The 27,474-nt window shown below is 38.5% G+C and overlaps 2 protein-coding genes and 1 long non-coding RNA gene across 3 annotated transcripts; 2 read left to right on the top strand and 1 right to left on the bottom strand.

The window, feature by feature from the left end:
* Positions 1–257: 257 nt before the first annotated feature.
* On the bottom strand, positions 258–9,075 carry LOC125257240. The gene is made up of 4 exons (XR_007182270.1): positions 8,826–9,075; positions 8,673–8,739; positions 3,394–3,729; positions 258–966 (listed from the first exon to the last, which is right to left on the bottom strand). It is a non-coding gene; the product is annotated as an uncharacterized LOC125257240 (long non-coding RNA).
* LOC125257239 (olfactomedin-4-like) lies at positions 579–3,259 on the top strand. Its single transcript, XM_048173702.1, has 5 exons — positions 579–711; positions 828–995; positions 1,213–1,425; positions 1,499–1,643; positions 2,345–3,259. Exons 1-5 carry the CDS (start codon positions 658–660, stop codon positions 3,148–3,150), a joined length of 1,386 nt encoding a protein of 461 aa, XP_048029659.1. The 5' UTR covers positions 579–657; the 3' UTR covers positions 3,151–3,259.
* A 9,917-nt stretch (positions 9,076–18,992) lies between the features above and the next one.
* Positions 18,993–23,906, top strand: LOC125256868 (nuclear factor 7, ovary-like). The gene is made up of 6 exons (XM_048173142.1): positions 18,993–19,678; positions 20,652–20,747; positions 20,982–21,212; positions 21,291–21,313; positions 21,395–21,513; positions 21,972–23,906. The coding sequence occupies exons 1-6, from the start codon at positions 19,286–19,288 to the stop codon at positions 22,466–22,468; spliced, it is 1,359 nt and encodes a 452-aa protein (XP_048029099.1). The 5' UTR covers positions 18,993–19,285; the 3' UTR covers positions 22,469–23,906.
* The last annotated feature ends 3,568 nt before the right edge of the window (positions 23,907–27,474 follow it).

Genomic DNA, 27,474 nt, shown 5'->3' with positions numbered 1-27,474 from the left:
TATAATAAAATGGTTGCTGAAATGTGAGGGGTGAACTCACTTTTGTGAGATACTGATTACTGAAATTGTTTTTCTTTTTTGTAAGTAAAGTCAGAATCACCTTATAATTTAGAAAGGCACATTCCCTGCAATGCTTTTTTATTGAAAGGATCCACACACACACAAAAAAGTAGGCAAAATCGCATTTAAATTTATCAAAGGCCACCCTCAAAATGCATTTATTTTTTATTTTAAATATATTTTTATTTCTTTTCATGAGGTGCTCTATAGTTTATTGCATTATTTTAGCATGGATAGATGAATAGATGGACACACAGATGGCCAGACAGAGGTCTAGATCACACCAGCACTCAGTCATTGTGATGGCATGTTATTACAGTAGTCCATGAAACTTCTCCAGGTTTGGCAAACAATGTTTCCTCTCAGGTCAATTATGACTCTCATGCATGTTATGAGAATCCACCAATAAAACACATACAACGTGTTAAGCTAACATGAACTGTGTGCATATGTTTTAATAAGGAACGTCATCGTACATCCATTGGGTGTCAAACGCAATAAGCATGAGAATAAGACATGTGCTGTAGATTAGTTTTGATAACATGCTGCATATAAGGCAGTAGCTGAGAAAGAGAAACATATTCTGAAAAGAGAAGCATGATGGATCTCCTGCTGCTCCTCCTGCTTGCGGCTCCTGCTCATGCCTGGCTGGTAAGAGTCACTCTGACCCTCACAATCTCAGTTTTGATTCATTGCTGAACTGTTTCCAAAGATTCAATTTTTAAAACATATCTTAACATAAAGAAGAATAAAGCCATGTTGTCCAGTCTCTAGAGGATTGGGGCTCTGGCAGCGTCGACGGCTCCATCGGGGAGTTTGGACAGTGTGTTTGTAACGTGTTCCTGCCCGATACTTCATTCCCAGCGGACCGTGTGGAGCACATGCAGACGTCCTCAAATCAGCTCTCTGTAATAGTCAAGCTCCACATCAACAAGGTAGTTTTGTTGTTTGTCATTTTTTTTAAAAATGTCTATAGTTTTTATAAATTTTATTTCAGTTGTAGTTATTTTCGCACACAAATTTGTGAGTACGCATGCATAGTGAATGAGATCCATCCTCCATCTCTCTGTTAAAAAAATTGATTAAATCACTGCATTTTGCTATGCTAATCATTTATTTCTTATTTGCTGTAATTCTATTTCATGTGCTCAGGTCAGCAGTCTGAAGGTACAGCTGGTCATTCTTCTCGGCCAGCTCTCCAACCTGACGGCTCGTGTGGAGAATCTGGAGAGCGGACCGGACAAGTACATCAAACTGGACTTTGAGCTCCTCCGCATTGAGCTCAGAGAGTTTGAGGCTCTGGTCACACAACTGAAAACATCTCTAAACTCCTCTTCACCTGCCTTCGAGAGTCTTTACATAGAGGTGAAACTTCCCTCACTTACACAAAACATGTCGTTATAGTGTTTTCATGGTTCTAATTTGTTTTCTTTGTAAGATTCGCAATATGAGTTTAATTGTCGACCAACTGGAAAGCTACGATCGGAGCAACTTAGAAGTGATTCGCATTGAGTTCGCCAAACTTCAGAGGAAACTGGAGAAATGTCAAGATGATAAGGATGATCACTCTAATGCACAAATAGGTAGGCTAACACTCAATTTCTGAGAAAATGATACACCTTTGGCCTATTTGAAGTGTTGTATGATACATTCAACGGGAAGGATTTTATTATTTTATTAAGGTGCGTAGGCATCTGTTGTATCCATTAATTTTCTTATTATTGTTCTTGTGCTCAAGTCTATGGCAGCCTATAGAACCACTTGAGGGAAAGTTATGAAATTTGGCACACAGATGGAGGAGTTTCAACATTATCCACAGCAAATTTGGAGTCTTTAACTCAATCCCTCTAGCGCCACCAACTGTCCAAACTTGTTCAGAAACCCTCGGATTTCATCAAAAAATATCTTAATTTGTGTTCTGATACTTTACAATTATAACATTTTACAGTGAGGTTTCATTTGTTTCATTTGTTAACATTAGTTAACTACATTAGTTGACATGATCAATACTATTTTAGTATTATGTTCAATATTTACTAATACATTTTTAAAATCAAAAGTTGAATATGTTAACATTAGCTTATACACTGTGAACTAACATGAACAAACACTTGTGTTTTTTATAAACAAACATTATCAAATATTAATAAACGGTCTAAAAATATATCACTCATTCTTAGTTCATGTTAGCTATTGCATTTATGTTAAGAAATTAGGTGTTATCATTAAATTATATTATAAACAGTTTTTTGAAAGCTTTAGCATTTATTGCTAATTCTCCTAGGGTCCTGTAAGCATGAAGGCATTCTCAGCATTGGAAAACCCATCATCAGCCAGCTAAATGCAGACCTGAATGGAGGTTTCAAGTTTGGAGGATGGGGTAAAGACTCCAAGCCCTTGCCTGGCTCTGAGAACATGTACTGGTACTCCGGCTTTACCGACACTTTGGTCAGCAAGGTCACACAGTACACTGACTACTACAAACTGATCATGAGACAGGCCTTTAAGACACATGAGCTTTACGACTATTATAAATATGATTGGCGAGGCACTGGAAACAACTACGTTGTGCGGGAAAACACCCTGTACTATCAGTACAGAAGCCCTTTTAGTATGGCAAAGTTCAACATGACCAGTGTGACAGTTCAGAACAAGGCCATTCCCAAGGCCAGCAGCAGATTCTCATATCATTACTCGGCCAACCAGAACCTGGACTTTGCAGCCGATGAGTCCGGCCTGTGGGTAACTTACGCCACAGAGGAATCGAACGGTAACCTGGTTATAGGGAAGATCAACGAGCAGACATTTGAAGTACAGGAGGTTTGGCAGACCAGCGAATACAAGAACTCAATCACAAACGCGTTCATGATATGCGGCGTCCTGTACGCGACCAGGTCGGTAGATACGCAAACAGAGGAGATATTTTACACCTATGACACCAATAAAAATGAGGAAAGCCACGTTAGCATTCGCTTTGAGAAGTTCCAGGATTTTTACGTGTACCTGGACTACAATCCTACTGATCAGAGACTTTACATGTACAACAACGGATACTATGTGTATTACAATGTGAAGTTCAAGGCTGATTAGATAAACTATCACTTTCAAACTTTACTGATAATTAACAATTTAAATCTTTTCTGTGGAAATGCAAATATTACAATAAAGTTATACACAAGCATCACCTCTTGCATGTTATAATCTTGAGTGTCAATGTTGTGCATGTTTACCAAACATTTACATTTGTGAACCATTTGTGAAAGCAAACAATATAAACTAAAATGCTTCAGCTGATAAATAAAAATGCATATTAAACATCTAAAACAAACTCACACTGTCAACAGGAACAGCCTAAATCAAAGTCTTTTCTTCAAAGTTTTAGCATTTTGACCCTGCCATTCATGACTGCTGATCAACTAGATTAACCAAAAAGGTATTTCAATCAAACATTGTCTTGAAGTCTGGAAGTGCAAGCATCTGAATTGGTCTCTCTGCACACAGTGCATGCTGGGAGATGCAGTCCAGTCCATCTTCAGACTAAAGCAACACACACCTTCTCTGCATCACCAGCAAAATTACCTTATAAAACAGCATGCATGATAACAAATCCAGAACAAACCAGTGATAAGGCAAACAGAAAACAGTGGCACGTGGTGATTTTAGTTGATTCTGCAAGAAAATAACATAAAAAGAAGTAACATTAAGAAGAGTTCTAAAACAATGGCCATGTACACAGTGCATCTAAATTTGCTTGTCAGTTCACCCTTTAGTGCTTAAAAGGTTAGTTCACCCAAAAATGAAAATTTTGTCATCATTTACTCATTAACCTGTTTGGTTACAAACATTCTTCCAAATATCTTCTTTTGTGTTCAGCAGAACAAAGAAATTCATACAGGTTTGGAACTACTTGAGGGTATGTAAATGATGATAGAACTTTCACTTTTGGGTGAACTATCCCTTTAATGCCATTCTGTATACACATAGTTCAGTAATATATGGGACGACAAACCGCATTCTACAAAGCAGGGTTGGGCAAAAATACATCAAAATGTATTTTAAAATAATATAATACCAAATACCTTAATTTTAAATGTATCAAAATAAATTACAAAATACAGCAGCCACACCATGTATCAAAATAAAATACTGTATTTTTGTGTTTTAAAAATACTAAAAAAATACTTTTACAAGGGAGCATGAAATTTCTTTGCAAACCTTGCATCAACTGGCCTCTGTGATCTATCCCTTCACCAATACACTGACTCAGTTAATAAAGTACACAATGTTTGATAGCAACAGCTTTTCTCTGTCCAAGTCATGCAATAAATCTGACATATGCAACCAGTTAAAGGCACAATATGTAGGTTTTTTAGATTGAAATATCCATTAACCACTAGAACAGTTATATATTTTGTTGACTTGTGTACTTACATTATCCCAAATGTTTCCAATAATGTTTAAATCCAGAAAAAAAGCAATTTTACAGAGGACATCACCTATCAGTGACATCATATCCACGTTACCCTCGATTTCCGGTTTTATTTTGTCGAAAACCATGGAAACATCAAAGACGCTTTAATATATTGCGTGTTTTTTTAGACAGAGGAGCAACTGTTTGGATACATTCGTCAACAGAATACTAATCATGTTATATAGCTCAACTTGGTTTTCCAGGAAAATGCTCCCTCAGTTCCGCCGAAATTCGTTTATGTCTGCGCGAATCATTTCACACCGGAATGCTTAGTGAACGAATATCAATACAAAGGGACAATACAAAACAGAGACTGTGATAAAAATGTGCTACTCAAGGATATACAAGTAAAAACTGTTTGTGATCCAGCTTACAATCTCCAGAGTGATACTGGATACGGCAGTAATGAAGGTGAGAGCACTTTATTACAGTTCATCGGAGTTGATTTACAGATATAAAGTTTAACAGTTTATTAAGCACCACCTGAAAAGGCATAAGGTCTTTATATATTTGTGCACTGTTAGTTGTAACAAGTGTTTCTGTGTAATTCGCTGTGTATGTTAATGATAATGCAAGGGAGAGAGAGAGTTTATGGATAATATTTTAATGCACACTTGCACTGTGTTTTATTAAGCTCTTACAGAGATTTTTCAGAGTAAAAACAGATGCTTCATCTTTTGTATGAAGTACAATAAACGTTATAACTCATCAGTAAAGTTTTGGCCATCATTCGGACGGTACAACAAGCTTGTAGTAATCTAGTGGATAAAAACAAGAAGACAATATAAGTTATAACCGTAATTTAACTAAACTATACCTGTTCTATCTCCATGCAGCATATATTCACAGTTTCTGACATTATAGTGCGTCCTGACTGAATCCTGACACCAGAGAATGAGATCTTGAAGCTCCGCCCTCTTAGGCCGGGAGCAGCAGCTCATTTGCATTTAAAGGGCATACACTAAACGGTACGTTTTTGCTCAACCGCTAAAAGTGGCAATTTTAACATTCTATAAAAAATGATCTGTGGGGTATTTTGAGCTAAAACTTCACATACACAGTCTGGGGACATCAGAGACTTATTTTACATCTTGTAAAAGGGGCCATAATAGGTCCCCTTTAAGTCTTGTAAGTTCTGAGGTGGAGCCTCCATAGATCGGACCTAATTAGTTGCTAGATATTCTCCCAGCTGAATCTTTTCAAAATTTCTTGCTTTTTCAGCCATTTGTTGCCCCTGTGCCAACTTTTTTGAGACCTGTAGCAGGCATCAAATTTGAAATGGGTTCATTTAGTGGATAAAACTGTAAAATTTCTATACATTTATGTTATCTATGTTCTATTGTGAATAAAATAATGTCTCATGTGATTTGAAAGTCTTTCAGTTTTCATTTTATTCAAATTTAAAAAACGCCCCAACATTTCCTGAATTCGGGTTGTACAGTAATAATGAAAAACAGCAACTGACAACCAACTCACATCATTATAGCAAACATCATATAAGATTTTTCATTTCAATATTTGATAAAAAATGTAAGATTATTCCTGCTGAAACGTTTTTGAAAAAATCCTTTGTAGAACTTTGAGTAAAAATGTTGCCTTGTGGCATTTAAAGCAGTCCATTCCCACAAAATATGCTTTATAGACAGAGGAGTCTGCCAAGAATTACATGTTGGTGGTACATGACCTTTCAATAAAAACAAATGAACATGTCTGGAATGACCAATTCGGCATTTTATGTAAACAATCTGGTCATGTCTACACTCAAAAAGAAAATTTGCAAAAAAATAAAATAAAAAATTTATTTATGATTGAAATGACTTCATATAGCTTATTATTAAAGCGGGTGTCCCATTTTATTTGCCATTTTTTTATGTATACACAAATTTAGTACAGGTTTGAGATCCGATGGAGGAATTTGACATTCTGTACAGGTACATCTCAATAAATTAGAATATCGCGGAAAAGTTAATTTATTTCAGTAATTCAACTCAGATTGTTAAATAAATTCAATACACACAGACTGAAGTACTTTAAGTCTTTGGTTCTTTTAATTGTGATGATTTTGGCTCACATTTAACAAAAACCCACCAATTCACTATCTCAATAAATTAGAATACTTCATAAGATCAATAAAAAGGATATTTTAAACAGAAATGTCAGGCTTCTGAAAAGTATGTTCATTTCTATGCACTCAATACTTGGTTGGGGCTCCTTTTGCATGAATTGCTGCATCAATGCGGTGTGGCATGGAGGCAATCAGTCTGTGGCACTACTCAGGTGTAATGAAGCCCAGGTTGCTCTGATAGCGGCCTTCAGGTCATCTGCATTGTTGGGTCTGGTGTCTCTCGTCTTCCTCTTGACAATACCCCATAGATTCTCTGTGAGGTTCAGGTCAGGTGAGTTTGCTGGCCAATCAAGCACAGTAACACCATGTTTACTGAACCAGCTTTTGGTAGCTTTGGCAGTGTGGGCAGGTGCTAAATCCTGCTGGAAAATGAAATGTGCATCTCCATAAAGTTGGTCAGCAGCAGGAAGCATGAAGTGCTCTAAAATGTCCTGGTATACGGCTGCGTTGACTGTGGACTTTAGAAAACACAGTGGACCAACACCAGCAGATGACATGCAGCCCAAATCATCACTGACTGTGGAAACTTCAAGCAACGTGGTTTCTGTGCCTCTCCACTCTTACCCTCATTGTAGAGGGTCTTGATGATCATCCTCTGGACAACTGTCAGGTCAGCAGACTTCCCCATGACTGCTGTTGGGATTAATGACCTAAACCCAGTATTTATACCCTGAGAATGGAAATTTAATAGAACTTGAAATTAAATATTCTAATAATTTGAGATACTGATTTTTTTATTTTATTTTGATGAGCAGCAAGCTGTAATCATTAAAATGAAAACAAAAAAGTCTGGAAATATTTTACTTTATGTCTAATAAACCTAGAATATATTTAAGTTTTACTTTTTTAATTAAATTACAGAAAAGAAAAATCACTTTTTCATGATATTCTAATTTATTGAGATGCACCTGTAAGTCTCAGAGAGAGAGATTTCTTTGCTGCAGCATCTGCCAGTTCATTAACAAATATGTCCCATTTGACCCGGAATCCAGCAGAAAATTATATTAATTTTTTCCTTTAAAAAATTCAGTTTTGCAATTATTTTAACAATTATGGGGTGGTCAGTCATAAAAGATTCAAGTGCTTGGAGGCAATCTGTAGAATCTGTGCAAAGTGTGCATCGAGGGCACATAGGGGCCCCAAAGTTGTGCTCACAAACACCATTCTGAAACATAAAATGACAAACAGGACACCCTGCGGTCTTGTGGACTTAACAGACATGTGCACGCGGCGGCCATTGCAAGTCCACAAGACCACGAGTGCACATGAAGTGTGCCATTTGGACAGAGCCAATATTTGCATTTATTTTTTTCAGGAATTATTATACATTTATTTTTTGAATTATAACTATTCAGGATTTACATTGATATATTCAGAGTTCTAACTATATATTCAGATTTGTATCTCTATATTCAAACTTATAACTCAGATTTAGCTTACATGTATATATTCAGGCATATAATTATATATATATATTCAAACTGTATTTATATATTTAAAGTTACATTTATATATTCAGATTTCTGCTTTTTAAGATATCGATAATAATAATAAAAAAAATCAATATCGGTTGACCACTACTTTCATTACGTTTATTTAATATGTATTACTATATTAAATGTAAATTAAAAGTATTAAAAGTAATCATTACTGTGTTTCAACAACAGTTCCACAAGTGTAAAACTTATTTTTTAATGTTACCCAATCATAGCAGTGGGCGTTTACATTAAAGACTTAAAGGACAAACGGCTCTTCATAAGGTTCAAACCAGAGGGTCTGTAGAGGGCCATTTATTTTTTTAAATGATGGCTGCCTTTGATAATAAAATCATAAGTGGACCTCAGGGAACAACTGAATTAAAAAATGCAGTAATGTCCTAATGTCTTACAGCATATTAATCAAAATATGGCATAGAGATGTCCATTTTCTCAATGCTGAAAAAAGGAATATTGATGGACGATCTGATTTGATCAAATGTGCCTGTAAATTGAGAACTTCTGCTTTCAAACATCATACCTCAAACTGATGCATCGCCACCGTCCACAGCCACGTCTGCTTTCTCAGTCATAGTCAGTGGTTTCAACTGACAGATTATTAAAATATAAATTGATTAATTGACAATTTAAATACATAGAATTTTAATAAACCTTGAGACAAGTTCTGACTCACCATTTTTTGTCCCAGCATCCAGCTCATGTTCACATGTGAAGTATGGCTTCAGATGAGACATGGTTGCTTTCTGAATGTGGCCAGACTCATCTGCAATATTTCTCACCAGGAACGGTTCGGTCCAGCCGCTCTCCACACATGCCTGTCCTCCTTTCTTCTTTTTTTCCCAACAGTACTTCCTCTCCTTCATGGATGTGAAATGATTTTCTCTTTTCATGGGACTCTTGGAAAGGATTTTGCCTCCCCAGAGCTTTTTCTGTGTTATACAACACCTGACAGAAGGAATGCAAAAAAGAGGAAGATTTAGAAATTATTTTTAGCGTTTTTTATTTTTAATGTATTTTTAGCAATTATGAATGTACTGGAAAAACAGAAAGGAGACTGTCTGAACATTAAGATGAAGTTGAAGCGGACTCGTCATCTCCACAGTATAGTGGATGAGCCTTTAGAGAGAAATGGACAAAGGCCTCAACAGAAAACACAGAGATGTTTTGTCTGATGAAACATGAAGACAATAAACATGATTGCTACAATATACTGTACATATCGTGTTCTTCTAGACATATCTGGTATTTTCATAAAAATAAAGTATTTTCATAATGCAATGCTAATCAACACACAGCAGCTTTTATCACTGTATAAAATACTATAAAACACTATTATTTCTTCCTTATGATAAGCCACATCAGATCACAAAACAAAGTTATCTCAAACACAACTGGCATCATCTTTTGTTGGAAAACAGGTTTCTAAACGCTTCTCTTTACAAGCCTGAGAAGATGTTTTTTATTTGTTGATTATTAAATAAATGTGATTAAATGATTAATAAATACATTTTAGGTAAAATCCATTAAATTATTTAAAATGTCTAATATTCTTTTTAAAAATATGTTAAAAATAAAAAAAGTTAGTATCGGACCAGAATTTTCATTTTTCAATTTTCCTTGCAGCACTAAGGAAAACGGATACAATGGCCAATAAAGGCATTATTTTTACACAAGAACAAGAACATTAATATTAATATGGTTACAAAATTGTAATCAGATATGTATGCCATTAATCTCAGAAACAAAATTTGGTAACGTGTTACATGTGGTTACTATAGTAATACTATAAATTATGCATAATTACATGCAACTAACCCGGCCTAAACCAATCCCTAATCCTAGCCCCATATAAGTACATGTTAATTAATATTACTCAGTACTTGAATGTATAATTACACTGTAACAAGGACACCTTAAAATTAAGTGTATCTAAAAATGAATAATTTAATTTTTTATTTTTAACACAATAGAACACAGGAGCTAATTATAACTTGTTACTTCAACTTAAAGGAACTACTGTACCTTACAGATCATTTGTGGTAAACATTTGACGATCATATGGCTTTAATTGGGATAATTTTCTTCTGCCAACTTCTGTTGACCAAAGAATTTTTCTAATTGTACTGTATTGTAATTAGCGTGTGGTTTTTATGAGCTCATACTGAGAGACTAAAAGGAATATTTGTACTTTTAAAAGTTCATTTTTCATACCCAGTGAAATTGTTAAAAACCTAAAAAAGAAATGGTGACCAGTTACAGCACATACATCTTTCCCCATATAAAGATTTTAAAAAAGTGCTGAACCTCACAACTACCCAAACACAAGTGACTTACGTTAGCATGAACCGGCAACACCTCAACAATCATTGTTTCGGTGCCGAGCTCTGGATTGTCAATGACGATTTCTGCCTGTGCTGCATTAAGAGATTCAGGAATGAGCGGATGTCGGATGTCAGAGAATGGAGAGACCTTCTTAGAGCCCTGAAAACACAAAATGCTGCTCAAATGATGAACAAATCCTGCTAATCAATGTATAATAATGAGTCTGTCGCAGCATAACACACCTGAGCTGAGGTGTCGATGCAGTACATGATCTTCTCAGGTGCTGGTTCCAGTCATTCTGCTCAGCATTGCAATACTTCAACAATGCACTCTTGATGGTGTTATTGGTCCTATCTACTAGCTCTTTCGACTGGGAGTCGTAACCCGATGTCACACACTGCCACACACCAAATACTTCAAATATGTCCTCGTTTACCTGTTTTCAGTAGGTATAAAGTACAATTAGGGCTGCAAAATATTGGAAAAAAATTGACATTGCGATATTTACTTTTTTTGCAATATATATTGTGATATGAAGAAATACAGGAATGTTCTTCAGATGACTTGAATAGCTATGTTTGGAAAGAATGAATCATTGTTGCCTCATGGCTACACATATTTTTTGTTTAAGGCTAGTTTGAGAAAAAAAAAATCCCTCCACTTGAGTTTGCATAGGGCACATTCCCACTTCTTTTGAACTATTCTATATTAAATAATAATTGTGATTTTTTTTATTAAATAATATATTAAACAAAATAAAATATTGTAATATTGTAATTATTGTACTGTAAAATAAGAAATCGTATAGTATTCATGTAAAACTACAATAGGGATATTTACATCTTAAAGGGATAGTTCACCCAAAAATGAAAATTACCCCACGAGTTTGTCTGAAAGAAGATAGTCATATACACCTAGGATGGCTTGAGGGTGAGTATATCATGGGATGATTTTCATTTTTGGGTGAACTAACCCTATAATATCTTCATTTTCAAAGTTAAAGTCACCATGAAATAGGGAAGAAAAGACTAGAGCAACTTCCATTTCACAATGACTTTAAACCATTGAGCTTTTATTTTGATGTGTTCCCGACAAATGGATGTATGCGTTGCCGGCTTCAGAGTGAATATCATTGCGCCTGCTGCACCCATGTTATGGCAGCAAAGTTCCTTGATCATTACGCCAGAACGAGAGGATAGTTCTTAGCCATATCGGCCTAGAAAATTGCAAATTTTCATTTTCCATCGGTCTTAATACACAATGTAACTACAGAAGAGTCAAGTTTTAAATATGAAAAATATCAAAACTCTTTGGTCATTTTTGAGGGAGATGCTAACGGTCTAATCAGATTCAATGAACTATGCTAAGCTATGCTAAAAGTGGTACTGCCAGACCTGGAGATCGGCTGAATGGATTAGAAAACAGTAAAACTCAACTGTTTAACTCTAGGGGAGTTGGAAATGAGCCTATTTTCAAAAAAAGCTGGAATGTTCCTTTAACAAAGCAGCTGATATTGCCATAGAAACTAGTGGACTGTGAGTCGCTTTCACCCCAAAATGGCGGAAGCACAGGGCTGCTGCTGGGTGCTGGTGTTGCAATGGAACCAGAGATTGTATATTATAGGGAGATAAGAGGGTCTGTATCTCTTACCATTGGATAAAGCGTAACGGCTAACTTAATCATGTGCGGCACCTCTCAGCCTATTGTGTAATGGCAGTGACATCAGGGCCCGCCATTCAAAACTCCTTCCCTGTGTACCGCCAGAGCCGGAGCGTTAGCATTAGCTGTTACGCTTTTTTGGCTAAAGGTTTCAGGCTTGCTGGGAGGCTACTTGCTGCAGAGCCATAACCTCCAGCTCCCCCTCTCTTGACCTACTTTGGGCATGGTGGGTGGAGCTGCATCCCCCAACCACACCCTAACCCTACCCATAACCCTATCTCTCCACCCATTCAACAGGTTAAGCTCCACCCTTGAGCTCCAGAGAGGTGGAGCTGGAGGTCATTATGCTCTGCAGCGAGCATTACTTGGGCTTGTCTTCCAGTGGCTTTGATGGAATGTTCTATTGAGTTTCACTTCTTGTCAGTATACGTTCCTTGCCCGCGTTCGCAAACGCTCCCCTGCAAGGACCCCTGAATGACTATGCATGAGTCAGTGCCCAATTGGCATGTTATGTGAAGCAGATGACCCAGAAGTGAAAGAGCAGATCAACCAGAATTTATTCATAGTTCAGATAATGTTCAACATAGGCAGACTGCCAAGTGTCGTCCTCTTAGACGCTTGCAGCTGGTTATCAGACAAAACAAATTGAGAAGCAAATCTGGCTCGCAGTGCTCTGTAGCTCGGTCTCGGTTCTGGAAGTGCCACAGGTTGTAGAAGGAATGCTCAATGCCTGGCAGCTGGCAGAAACCAGGCTTCAAGTACAGAGGGCTCAGAAGGTCGGATTTCAAGACGGCTGCTGGGACTAAGACGAGGATGGACACACAAAAAACGTTAAGGATATCTGGATGCGAGCAGAGAGAAGAAGCAGAGGCAATGAAGACAGAGGAAAAAAAGGAAATAAGGAGAAAAACAAACCCGGTTCATGACAGTACACCTCCCCAGAGGAGCGCCCCCTGGTGCTCCCGAGGAGGAAGAATGGCAAGAGCAAAGGAAGTCCTCGATGAGCGAGCGGTCCAGGACGTCCCGGGCTGGAAACCAGCTCCTCTCCTCAGGACCGTAACCCTCCCAATCGACTAAATACTGATGACCACGCCCCCGGCGGTGAACGTCCAGCAGTCTCCTAACCCTGTAAACAGGAGAACCCTGGACAAGAACAGGATAATGGGTGGGTCAGGTGGGAGCGTGAATAACCAGCTTAATGCATGATACGTGGAAAACAGGGTGGATGCGTCGCAAGTTGGGAGGTAATTTGAGTTTGACAGCTGCAGGACTAAGAACCTGGACAATGGGAAAAGGGCAGATGAAGCGCGGTGCCAATTTACAAGAAGCACACTGCAGGGGTAAATCATGAGTGGAAAGCCACACTTTCTGACCGCAAACATATCTGGGCGCTTTGACATGACGACGACTGGCGGTGCGACATGTGCTCTCCCTGTTCTGGCACAGCACAGCTCTCACTGTCCTCCAGGTTTGCTGGCAACATTGTATAAACGCTTGGACCGAGGGAACAGATGCCTTTGTCTCTTGGGAGGAGAACAGAGGTGGCTGGTACCCGAGACAACACTGAAAAGTTGATAACCCTGTGGCTGACGAGGGAAGCAAATTATGGGCGTACTCGACCCACGGCAATTGCTCACTCCAAGATGAGGGATTGCGAAAGACCAAAGTGCGGAGCATTCAACCCAGAATCTGATTGGTGCGTTCGGCTTGACCATTAGTTTGAGGATGGAACCCTGACGACAAACTGGCCGAAGCGCCAATCTGCCGGCAGAACTCCCTCCAAAACTGAGACGCAAATTGGGGATCCCTGTCAGACACAATATCACAAGACAGGCCATGCAGTTGGAAGACGTGTTCAATAATTATCTGAGCCGTCTCCTTAGCGGAGGGAAGTTTACAGAGCGGAACAAAGTGGGCGGCCTTTGAAAAATGGTCAACAATAGTCAGAATGACAGTATTATTGGCAGACGACGGAAGCCCTGTCACAAAATCCATAGCGATATGGGACCATGGACGACACGGAATCGGAAGTGGCCTAAGTACACCAGCGGGAGGAGAACTACTCGACTTTGTCTGAGCGCAAATTGCACAAGAGGCAACAAACTGGTGCACATCAGGAGCCTTCGTGGGCCACCAAAATTGCTGGCTAATGGCCACGAGAGTACCTTTTACCCCAGGATGAACGACTAATTTGGAAGAATGCCCCCAGTGAAGAACAGCAGGACTAACAGACTTGGGAACAAATAACAGATCCCGGGGACATTGTCGAGGAACAGACACATTGGACAGCACCACCTTTACCTGCCTCTGTATTCCCCAGATAACGCCCCAACCACACAACCATCTGGTAAGACAGTCTCTGTGGTGGAGGCGCTCTCCAAGGTACCGAACTGGCAAGAGAGGCCGTCAGGCTTTGTGTTCTTAATGCCGGACCGAAAAGAAATAATAAAATCAAAACGTCCAAAGAAAAGTGCCCAACGAGCTTGGCGAGCATTTAGTCTCTTTGCTGAACGGATATATTTAAGGTTCCTGTGATCCGTCCATACTATGAATGGAACAGAGGAACCCTCTAACCAGTGACACCAGTCACCTAGGGCCAACCGAACGGCAAGGAGTTTGCGGTTGCCAATATCGTAGTTGCGCTCGGCCGGCGAGAGTCGGTGGGAAAAATAAGCGCATGGATGAACCTTTTCATCAAGCGGCGAGCACTGAGAAAGCACAGCTCCTACAGCCACATCGGAGGCATCAACCTCGACGATGAATTGTCTCTCGGGATCAGGTGTTATTAGTATGGGAGCTGTGGTGAACAGCTCCTTGAGTTTATCAAATGCAAATTGCGAGTTGCAAACAAAACGAGTCTTAGACGAGGTGAGGGCAGTCAAAGGAGCTGCAACTAGACTGAAATTAGAGATGAACTGAGGGTAAAAATTTGCAAACCCCAAAAATCGTTGGAGTGCAGTTCGGGAGTCAGGAATGGGCCATTCGATGATCGCACATACCTTGGCAGGGTCCATGCTAATGCCTTCTGCTGACACAACCGAGCCAAGAAACATTACTGACTGGACGTGAAAAGTACACTTCTCAGCCTTAACGAAGAGGAGGTTCTCGAGGAGGAAGGAATAATAGTTCCAGCAGCAAGACTCTCGAGATATTTCTCATGAGCCTTGCGCTCGGATAAAGAATACAGCCGGCCACGAGGAGGGGTAGTACAGGGAAGTAACTCGATACTACAATAGTATGGGTGATGGAGAGGAAGAGAAGCAGCCCGGGAACGACTGAACACAGCCCGCAGATCACGGTACTCCTCCAGCACTCCAGACAAATCACCGGGCTCCTCCTGGAACAAAGAAACAGAAGAAACGGCAGGAACAGCAGACACAAGGCATTGAACATGACAAGTACATCGGTACAGTGGCTCGACGAATCCTTGGCAGCTTGCTGCCATCTAGTGCGAACACAGGAGTAGGATCCTCTAGCTCGCGTAAGGGAATGTCTCTCTCAAGGGCCAAGCTTCATCCATGAAGTTAGCCTCCGATCCAGAATCAATGAAAGCCAAAGAGGAAGCAGCAGAACCAGACCAGCGGAGGGTGACAGGGAAAGTGGTGTGGATCTTTGCCGGAGGGAGAAGCGATGATGCGCTCGACAGTACTCCCCGATATACTGACGAGCGCTTCCTTATAATGGGCCTAAATGGCCACAGTACGTGCATGGCCTGTGCAAAACACGCCGTCGGCATTCGGCAGGAGCAGTCTGAATTTCTGCCACCTGCATGGGTTCAGGAAACTGTGCAGCTTCGAACGGTATCTCAGCAGCAGGAGGAGGAGTGGGTGGTATAGATGGCATATCATGGGCACGGCGCTGCAGGTCAGATCGCTTGTCCAGTCTGATAGCTAATTCCACCAGCTGATCAAATGCAGCAGGGACTTCACACGCATAGATCTCATCCTTGAGATCGGGGTTCAATCCTTCCAGGAAATGAGCAGTCAGGGCCAGTTCATTCCACTCACAAGTCGCAGAAAGGGTGCAGAATTCAATGGCATAGTCATGAACGGAACGTTTCCCCTAGCGCAGCACAGCAAGCAGACGAGAAGCCTCACGTCCAAAGACGGATCGATCGAATACCTTGATCATCTCCTCCTTAAACGCGATGAAACTCTGACAACAGGCAGCCTCTGCTTCCCAGACAGCCTTAGCCCAGTAACGCACCCTTCCAGACAATAGAGATATGGCAAAAGCAACCCTGGCATGGTCAGCAGCATACGTTGAAGGCTGCAGGGAAAAGACAACCTCAAACTGGGTTAGAAACGCTCTGCATTCGGTGGGCTCACCCGAATAACCGTTACCTGAGCAGCGAGACTCTCTACTGCGTGCCTGGCTGCGGAGAGCTCTTGCTCGTGTCTGCCCAACATAATTCCCTACCATCTGACAACGGAATAAACGGATGCCAAATTCTGACAGATCAACCAGAATTTATTTATAGTTCAGATAACGTTCACCATAGGCAGACTGCCAAGCGTCATCCTCTTAGAGGCTTGCAGCTGGTTATCAGACAAAACAAATTGAGAAGCAAATCTGGCGATGACTCAGAGTGCTCAGTAGCTCGTCTTGGTTCTGGAAGCTCCACAGGTTGTAGAAGGAATGCTCAATGCCTGGCAGCTGGCAGAAACCAGGGTTGAGGTACAGAGGGCTCAGAAGGTCTGATTTCAAGATGGCTGCTGGGACTAAGACGAGGATGGACACACAAACGAACATTAAGGATAACTGGATTTGAGCAGAGAGATAACGCCACAGTATGGAAATTAATCATCTGACAAAGAAACGAGAAAACAGCAGGGAAAAATAGCAAAGAAAATCAGAGAAGAAGTGAAACAGGTGTGAAGGCAACTCAGCGTGAGCACTGATAGTAATGACAGGCAATAGGCAATGAAGACAGAGGGAAAAGAGGAAATAAGGAGGAAATCAAACCTGGCTCATGACATGGCAATCATACCATAAGAAATAGTAACATCAACCATAAAAGTCAAGTCAAGTCACCTTTATTTATATAGCACTTTTTACAATGCAGATTGTGTCAAAGCAGCTTTACAGTGATAACTGGTATATAATTTTGGCTGCACAGCAGCTCTTAAAGAATAGTGTCAATGCAGGCAGATTCAAAACACCGTTAAATATCAAATGTCAAGTCAAATGTCAAGTGTCCCCAACCAAGCAAGTTAAGGCAAGAGCGGCAAGGAACCCAAACTCCAACAGGTGACATCAGGTGGCAAACAGGTGTTAAAATGGAGAAAAAATCCTTGGGAGAAACCAGGCTTAGTCGGGGGGCCAGTTCTCCTCTGGCGAACAGTGCTTTATTACGATTCAGGCAGCTATCATAAGTCCGATAGGATCGCAACATTCAAAGTATTTATTTCAGTTCAATCCAGTTGAGGATCGTATTCATCACGCCGGTATGGACGGTTTGTTGAGGATCTGTGCCACTGGCTGTCGTGTTGATGATGTCTTCACAGTGGATGATCTAGTTGACTCAATCTCTGCTGATACTTCAGGGCTGCGTTGTGGTCGTGTCAAGGCCCTCAATCTCATCTGGATACGGCCCGGATCCGGTTGACGACGGTAAACCTCGGGATAAACAGAGAGACTAATATTAGCGTAGATGCCATTTTTCTTCTGATGTATCGAGTACATCTGGTGTTATAGGAAGTGTTCCCGGTTCCTGCTGACCTAATTTATGCAGCCTAATAATCCTTTAACGGATTTGAAAATATAAATTGATAATGTGTTATGTGTATGCCAGGATAAAGAGATGTGTTTTTAGTCTAAATTTAAACTGACAGAGTGTGTCTGCTTCCCGAACAATGTTAGGAAGATTGTTCCAGAGTTTAGGTATAAAAATACTTCAATTCATATTTTTTACATTATGTATCACGTGATACAACCAAAGCATCAGTTTTGAACTAGATACCATGACTGCAAAACAAGATGTATTGATGAATAATATAGATCTATTTAAAAATACATTTTTAAATTCCTTTTGTTTCATCACTATCCATGGTCATAACCATTGCAAGATCTAAACATCTATTATTCTATCTAAACATTTAATATTTGACAACTGTTTTAAGAAAGAAATGTTAAGCAACCAACAGTCGGTTTTCCAGTGATGCAAACTACTCAGTCTATCTTATTCTTTTATCAAATTTCACCATTTTTTATTGAACTAAATGTTACGAGGCATTTTTGACATACAAATAATAGTGAATGTGTTTTAATATTTTAAAATAAGAAAACCCCACAACTGAGGTAAAAAACTTCTACACTTAAGTATTTTCATGTTTGAAATAACTCCTCATTCAATGTAATGGATGGTCTTCTCTTCAAACAAAACTTTATATCCGAACAGGATTTGCTTTCTAGGATGTTATTTTTGTTGCAAACGAAGAACAAAAACCATCCCACAAAGGTTATTTCGGTGAGTGCTGTTAATGGCATTGGTTTCAGCATTATACTAAAGTTTTAATGCAAGTTTTGTAACTTCAAACTTTACCCTGAAGAATTCCTGATCTTGTTCTGTGAACCACACATCATCATAAACTCCACCCTCTTCCAACACTTACCAGGAAGAGACTGATTTATTATTTCTCTTTTCTGTCATACTGACTCTCACTTGGGTAAAGTTGGTTTTATATTTGCATATTCAGACTTCTGATCAGTTCAGACTTTCCAATAAATGTGCAATAAATTAATGTTTGCGATTTTAAGCTGCGACCTGATATTGACAACCAACGATTGTCAACTTACAACATTTTTCACAGTCGATCAAAATAGGCAAGTATTGTTTTAATGGCATATTTACTTGTGAATATCCACTGAATGTCCAATGTAGTGTGATTAACAAGACTATTGAATACGGATGTGCGAATGTGCGAATATAAAACCAACTTTACCCAAGTCTGACTCTCTTCTCTCTTGACAAAAGCAATAAATAATCAGCGATCAGTGGAGAATGAAGAGAAACACTTTCAAGAAGGATTTTTGAGACATTTGTTTCTGAACAGACAGCAGATCGTTGTGATTCTCAAGGTGATTCATTTTTAAAACCGTCGTTCAGAACGTGAAAGTAAAGTTCATATTGCTGGAGCTCAAACAGTGAAAATGGCTTCACTAAATGAAGATCTTTCTTGTCCCGTGTGCTGTGAAATCTTCAAGACTCCTGTTATTTTATCATGTAGTCACAGTGTCTGTAAAGAGTGTCTTCAACAGTTCTGGAGAACTAAGAAAACTCAGGAGTGTCCTGTCTGCAGGAGAAGATCCTCAAAAGATCGTCCTCCTTTTAATCTTGTGTTAAAAAACTCATGTGAGTCGTTCCTGAAGGAGAGAAATGAGACGCGTTCATCAGGATCTGAGGAGATCTGCAGTTTACACAGTGAGAAACTCAAACTCTTCTGTCTGGAGGACAAACAGCCTGTGTGTTTAGTGTGTACTAATTCACAGAAACACTTCAATCACACATTCAGACCCATCAGTGAAGTGGTTTCATCATATAAGGTAAGACAAATGTCTCTTGTTTCACATGTAATTGAAAGTGACATGAGGACCAAGTAGGGAGTAGGAGAGTAGTGAGTAGTGAACACACACACTACAACCAATTCACTGTGGCACACGGGGAGTGATTGGGGGTTTAATGTCTTGCTCAAGGGGCCTCATTTATAAAGCGTGCGTACGTACAGATTTGATCTTAGAATGTGCATACGCATAAATCCACGCCAACGCTCATATTTATAAATTCATCTTTGACGTGGAAAAGTGCTTAGTGCCACATCAGGGTCTGAACAGACACTTTTCCTTGTCAGATTACTGCAGGTTTTTGGAAATCTAAGCTATTTTTGCAGCTCGCCATTCTAAATTAAAGGATTTGGATGATGACTGGTGATTTTTTTAAATGTAAATGACATTACTTATACGTCTTATACAAGGCGGAGAACTGAAACCATTCAGCTGCGCACAAGTTCAAGATCATTTGCGATTTATAGATTTCACATCTGAAAGAGAGGCGAATGCTCGTTTTCTGAGTGTACGTTTATTCTATGAATCACATGTACGCACATCTGAGAAATGATCGTAAGATCAAATGTAGGTCCGTTTTAATGCAACATTTTATAATTATATAAGGCCCAAGGGCACCTCAATCATTTCCTGCCGGTATTGAGAATCGACCCCCCTTTATCAGCAATAACTTCTGCTAATACATTTATACATTTTCACGCAGGTACAGATAATATTAGATAACCTTTTTGTTTTGCTTTAATAAATGACTTTGTCTTTTACAAACTGTACTTTGTGTTTTCTCAGGCTGCCTTTATTTTAATTTCTGAATCAATTTAGTATCAGATGTTCACAAAAACAGAAGAAATCAGGATGAGGGCAAATACTTTTTCACAGCATTATATGATCATATCACTGTATTCTCTTCTTCTCTTCACTGTAATCTGGTGTTTTATGTGTTTTTGTTCAATTCTAGGAGGAGCTCAATACAGCACTGAAGTCCTTACAAGAGAAACTTCAACACAATGAAAAAATGAAAGGAGAGTTTGAGAAAACAGTTCAACACATCAAGGTGAGGAAACAGAATCGAGAGTCATTTTCATTACAGCTGTAGGATCACTATATACAGTTATGATCTGATATATTTAATATAATGGATTCCAGTTTATTATTTCTGTAAATGACGAGCAGCGATCTGCTTCTGGATCTGTTATATGTCGGTATCGATTTTATCTCTGATATGAATGATGTGAAGTGTTGATGTGTGTCGATTGAGATGATTGAAGTGAATGTGATTTGATTTCAGTCTCAAGCTGAGCACACAGAGCGTCAGATTAAACAGCAGTTTGAGAAGCTTCATCAGTTTCTCAGAGATGAAGAAGAAGCTACAATCACTGCACTGAGGGAGGAAGAGGAGAAGAAGAAGCAGATGATGAAGGAGAAGCTGGAGGAGATGAACAGACACATCTCAGCTCTTTCACACACAATCAAAGACATGGAGGAGATGATGAAAGCCAATGACGTCTGCTTTCTGAAGGTCTGATTTCAGATCATTGGTTTGATCATTGGTTCATTGATTGAGTTCTTGATGATAAATGGTGTGTTTGTTCTGCAGGAGTTTCCAGTCTCAAAGGAAAGGTGAGTGATCTGCTCCTGTCTCTTGTCTCTCTGGTTCTGATCCAAAGCCACTGCAGTTCTGACTCCTGAATGTTCTTCCAGAGTCCAGAGCTCACAGCCGGATCCACAGATGGCTTCTGGAGCTTTGATTCATGTGCCGCGTTACTTGGGCAACCTGCCGTTCAGAGTCTGGAAGAAGATGCAGGACATCGTCCAAAACAGTGAGTCTGACTGCAGAAAGAAAGAAAGAAAGAAAGAAAGAAAAAAAAAATGACACACTCCACCAATAATTTCTCAATCCAACATAATCAGTGAGTGAAACTCAACAGACAGTGAGAATAAACTGATTTAAATCAACACAGACTATAAGAGCCGATAACATGAAGATGATCAGATGCTGCTGAATATCAGACACACACTTACAGTTTTTCATCTACAGCAGAAATCTCAGCAGATCTCATTGATTTATTGTGATTTTAATTGATGGACACAAATGTCTGAATCACACATTTAATGTTTGTAGTTGATGATAAAATGAGTGTGAAACTAATAACAGCACTGACAGTGATCAGAGGAACATGTGTTTGATCAACAGTGTCATAATTCATAATAATCTGTGTTGGTTCACTCTTGATCATTATATGAACAATAAAAGCATCTGTTGATTGTGTCTCATCAGCTCCTGTGATTCTGGATCCAAACACTGCAGATCCATGGCTCGTCCTGTCTGATGATCTGACCAGTGTGAGAAACAGCAGGATCGATCAACCTCTTCCTGATAATCCAGAGAGATTTGACTGTTATCAATGTGTTCTGGGATCAGAGGGTTTTAACTCAGGAACACACTGCTGGGATGTGGAGGTTAAAGAGAGTCAACGCTGGACTCTTGGAGTAACTACAGCATCAAACCAGAGGAAGGGATGTGTTTTCTTCAACACTGATGTCTGGTGTGTGTGGTATGATCCGTTTGGACTGTATTTAATTTCTGGTTTTCGTGTCAATCAGAAGCTTGATCGTGTGAGAGTGAATCTGGACTATGACAGAGGAACGGTGTCATTCTCTGATCCTGTAACTAACACACATCTACACACATTCACACACACCTTCACTCGCACACTCTTTCCATTCTTCTGGTGTTATGACTCTCTGAGGATCTTACCGGTCAATAGTCAGTAATCGTTACTCCTGTAGGTCTGGATCTTTCTGCTTTCATCATGTTTCCAATATTTAATCCAGATCACATGAGTAAGAGTGCTGTTGATCTGAATATCAGTACGGTGGCTGTGATTGGGCCGTGATGATCACATGACTGATATCAGCACTACAGCAACACTCACACTCTCATATTTCATATCAACAGATCAATAAAAAACAAATTTATTTAATTAGAGTTTAGATGAAGTTTAAAAAGCACTTTACACTATAAGAACAATTTTTTAGACCATTGTAGGATAATGACTTGATTATTTTTAGTGAAGTTTGTCAATTTGCTAAATTTCACATAATTATATATATTTTTCTAGAAACTGAACCTAATTCTACACAGTTTCAGTGAATTCATAAATGAATAATTGTTTGTTTCAGCTTAAATGATCATGTGTTCACTAAAATACATGAAAATGATGAACACTTAAACTCTTGATTAGCAGCATTTATGGATCTAATTTTAAAAACAAAAAGTCAAAGTTTCTGTGATTGACTGAAATCTGACAAAGACTGAGCTTCAGAACAGAATCTGATGATCTCTAGTTTTAAAAGTTTTGAACTACAGCATCATTCAGACACAGGCATTGAGAATCAGCGCATGAATCTCAACAATGACAATCAAAAGCTTCATGCCGCAGTGCATGCTGGGAGTTTTGTATGCTGGCACCCAGCATGCATTGCAGCATTAAGCTTTTGATTGTCACCATTTCTGATGTGTGAATGATGCAGTACCTCTGAATGTGTTATGTGATGATGTCATAATCATCATGATTGTGTGATTCGCTGATCTCATCCTGTGTTTATAAATCACAGAGTCTTTCTTTGGTGTAAAATAGTTCCTATCAGATCACATCTAACAATCATTACAGGTAGTAAGTTAGTTTCACGTCATCTACTTACTGCTTAATTTAGTTCTTACAACATTGTGTGGAGCTGCTAGGTGTTTATTAAGATTAAAAGTGCTTTATTTTGTTTAAAATCTGTATGAGGTGGTGAGAGGGTCTTTTACCCCACAGACACACGGAGCAAAACCAGCATGAGGCAGAAGACACACAGTAATGATACAAACACTTTAGCTAAAATAATGTTTTTTAATAATGTCTAATTTAATACTTGTTTAAAACAGTCACTTTAGCAAAGTTTGTACTATTTTCTGTTTTTATTTTGATAAATAAAAGAATTCATTTTTGTTCAATAAACATACTGTTATTAAAATATGTTCATTTTAAAAATACAGAAACAAAATTATTTAAAAAAAGTAAAGATTCTGAAAGCATTGAAGAAGATCACATAATAATTGAACCTCTGGTGCTCCTTATTTGTGAATCACACTCATCGTCCTCACGGTCAAAAGTGACCAGACACCTGTAACGTAACCTTATTTTTTCAGTAAAATCATTCTAATTCATTTTTGTTTAATAATATTTTTTCTTTTTGCATTTTGAGAGGGTTTTGTGGTAATAATTAATATTTATGTAGTAATTAATATCCATATTCCCCATAGAAAATATATATATTTTTATTTATGCAGTATTTCAGGTTAAAGGTGCCCTAGATTCAAAAATTGAATTTACCTCGGCATAGTTCAGAGAACAAGAGTTCAGTATGGAAATGACATACAGTGAGTTTCAAACTCCACTGTTTCCTCCTTTTTATCTCAACATAACACCGACTTTTACGTATAATTTGCATATGCCAGCTCATGTTCCCAACATTATGAAAGGCATTAGACAAGGCAGGCAGTAACGTCTGGAGCAGCACAGCCAAATCATCAGACTAGGTAAGCAAGCAAAAACAATAGCGAAAAATGGCAGATGGAGCAATAATAACTGACATGATCCATGATTACATGATATTTTTAGTGATATTTGTAAATTGTCTTTATAAATGTTTAGTTAGCATGTTGCTAATGTACTGTTAAATGTGGTTAAAGTTACCATCGTTTTTTACTGTATTCACGGAGACAAGACTGTCGTTATTTTCATTTTTTTAAACACTTGCAGTCTGTATCAGAGATGTTCACGAGTCTTTTATCTGGAGTCCGAGTCAAGTCTGAAGTCTTTATCACTGGAGTCTGAGTCAAGTCTGGAGTCATTTGTCACGAGTCCGAGTCGAGTCTCGAGTCATTAAAAAAAAAAAAAAAAAAAAAAAATTCTCATAATCAAATCCTAGTTTATCCTAGTTGTATTATATAGAAAAATTATATGATCTTTCTATAATCTGTTTTATTTGAAATTAAGGTCCTATGATGTAAGGGATAATGTACATCCATTTTTTTGCTTTATAATCCATTACAATGTACAAAGCAGTTGTCCTGGCAACACGAGTAGTCATTTTTAATACAGTCGCTAAACGGACACAAGAGGGCGCCAGTGAGTCACGGTTTGTTATACAGCTTCGTTGTTATTGACGACAGTCATTATCAGAGAATATCAAACTTCGGAATGTTTAAGAATGTCAATATAAAACACATGCTGACTGTGATACGTTAAAATATGAGCTTTAAGTAATAAATGGATTAACATCTCTTTCTATCTCTCTTGTGGACACACATTAAGAAATAGAAAAGCTGCAAATAATACGAAGATTGATAAAAACGTAGTGCTAGGTTTAAAGTCTAGATTTTTTTTGTTCATATTTTAACTGGCTGGCAATTCAAATAAGCCATGCAGCTACACCACTGTATAAAAGTTAGTTGTGTGAGTTAATGTGACTAACCTTTGTGGATGCGATGTCTCATAAAATTTGATGATGTTGTTCCGGTGTCTTTAATTGTTTTTCCACATTCTGTGCGTCTAGCTGATCTCACGTGATAATAAACCCAAACGAAAGAACATATGGCACGGTGGCTTCCATCATGATGCATGGGACTCTTATTATGACATTTCGGAGTTTATGTGCACGGACATACGTAATCAAATTCTATGACAAGAGTCCGATCTACCACGACACGCAAGGAAATATATGTGACGCAGATATTATAAAACCATTTAAACACAACACAAATTCTTTCTTTATTATATCAGTAGTTAAGAGTAAAAGACTTGAGTCGTTTTTAAAATATTCCGAGTCTTTTGTGCCGAGTCGAGTCAAGTCTGAAGTCATTTCAGGTCGAGTCCGAGTCCGAGTCTGAAGTCTGTTAAAATGCGACTCGAGTGCGACTCGAGTCCGAGTCTCTAACTCGAGTGCCCATCTCTGGTCTGTATAATTCATAAACACAACTTCATTCTTTATAAATCTCTCCAACAGTGTAGCATTAGCCGTTAGCCACGGATCACAGCCTCAAACTCATTCAGAATCAAATGTAAACATCCAATTAAATACTCTACTTACACGATTAGACATGTTGCATGACAAACACTTTGTAAAGATCCATTTTGAGGGTTATATTAGCTGTGTAAACTTTGTTTATGCTGTTTAAGGCAAGCGCGATGCCCCAAAATAGGCAGTTAAATTAATTAATTAAAAAAAAAAAAAAAAACTATGGGGTATTTTGAGCTGAAACTTCACAGAAACATCCAGGGGACACCTAAGACTTATATTACATCTTTTGAAAACATGTTCTTGGGCACCTTTTAAAAAGGACTTTAACCAGTCCTTTAAAATCCAATTTTTTGAAGGCAGATTAGCACCATCTGTTGAGAGTATAGAAAGAAAGCATGTAATATCATGATGTAACCACTAGTTGCCTGTATAGCTCACTATAAAGCAGATTGTGAATTGCCTAGTTGTTTTTAGACATAATTACATATTTTTATTAGGTGGAAGATTTGAATATATATAAGTATACTTTTTGTCAAATTTTATATATATATATATATATTTTTTTTTTTTTTTGTTAGAAATAGTGATTTGAAGTGTTAGTTTGTTGATTAGTTGATTCCAGTCAAACCTGAACATTGTGTTAGAAAGAGAACACAAGGAAGCATTTTGTTGCCAATTTTTTTTTTATTCAGAATTTAATAATAATTATATAAAAAAATGCAATTCATTCAGTCATAACACTTTATGTAAACATTTTTCATGACTATTTTTTGTAAAATGTCAGTGAACTGTAACAAAGGCAAGGAACCGTAATCAAAAATAATGCAAAGTCTCTTGCAAACTGGATTTTTCTGTATTTCTTTTTTTTTACTACTTATGCTCGTCACAGAGCTCCTGCAAAACAACAAAAAAATAATAAGAAAAAATAAGAATGATTGGAACGTGTGAAGAAACAAGCCTGAGTTTCCAAGTGCACTGACAAACCCAAGCTTCTCATCGCTGTTCATTGCAGATTTCCCATTCATTTCCAGTGTCTGTTTTGCACCCTTGATGTTTTAGTGTCACACATTATTACTAAATTATTGAATTGATTTTACATACCTTCAAAACTTTGCTCTGTCAGCAGTTCATAGGTGTGTGTGTGTGTGTGTGTGTGTGTGTGTGTGTGTGTGTGAATGGATGTGTTTATTTCACAGCGTTGATGTTTTATAGTGTCGCTCCTTCACTGCTGTGATCTTTTTCTGCATTATGACTGAATTATTGAATGGGTTTCACATATTCTCAAAACTTTGCTCTATGTTACTGGCACATTGATTCATAGGTGTGTGTGTGATGTTAGAGCAGTGTTCTCAAACTCAATTCCTGGAGGGCCACAGCTCTGCACAGTTTTGCTCAAACACACCTGATCCAGCTGATCAAGGTCTTCAGGATTACTAGAAACTTCCAAGCAGGTGTGAGTTGGAGCTGGCTGTAGCTAAATGGTGCAGAGCTGTGGCCCTCCAGGAATTGAGTTTGAGACCACTGTGTTAGAGTTTAAGTATACGAAACAGTACTCTTCGATCCACGTTATTATACTCGGTCAAAAAGCAATGCTTAAATGAGAATACTAGTGCACTGTTTATGAAGGCTATATCTTTAACACCAAGCATATCTGCAGACTCTGTTGATTTTCTCCTTGCTTCTTTTAACTCAAAAGTACAGAATGTTATTGA

Source organism: Megalobrama amblycephala, linkage group LG21, assembly GCF_018812025.1.
Source record: "Megalobrama amblycephala isolate DHTTF-2021 linkage group LG21, ASM1881202v1, whole genome shotgun sequence".
NCBI classification, from domain to species: domain Eukaryota; kingdom Metazoa; phylum Chordata; class Actinopteri; order Cypriniformes; family Xenocyprididae; genus Megalobrama; species Megalobrama amblycephala.
This window is presented reverse-complemented; position numbering and strand designations above follow the sequence as displayed.

Bases quoted from the DNA above. Each gene is read 5' to 3' on its own strand.
- LOC125256868 (XM_048173142.1), top strand. From the start codon at position 19,286: ATGGCTTCACTAAATGAAGATCTTTCTTGTCCCGTGTGCTGTGAAATC. The intron at 20,748-20,981 runs GTGAGGAAACAG...ATTTGATTTCAG, and splicing joins AAACAGTTCAACACATCAAG to TCTCAAGCTGAGCACACAGA. The intron at 21,213-21,290 runs GTCTGATTTCAG...TTTGTTCTGCAG, and splicing joins ATGACGTCTGCTTTCTGAAG to GAGTTTCCAGTCTCAAAGGA.
- LOC125257239 (XM_048173702.1), top strand. From the start codon at position 658: ATGATGGATCTCCTGCTGCTCCTCCTGCTTGCGGCTCCTGCTCATGCC. The intron at 996-1,212 runs GTAGTTTTGTTG...TCATGTGCTCAG, and splicing joins TCAAGCTCCACATCAACAAG to GTCAGCAGTCTGAAGGTACA. The intron at 1,426-1,498 runs GTGAAACTTCCC...TTTCTTTGTAAG, and splicing joins TCGAGAGTCTTTACATAGAG to ATTCGCAATATGAGTTTAAT.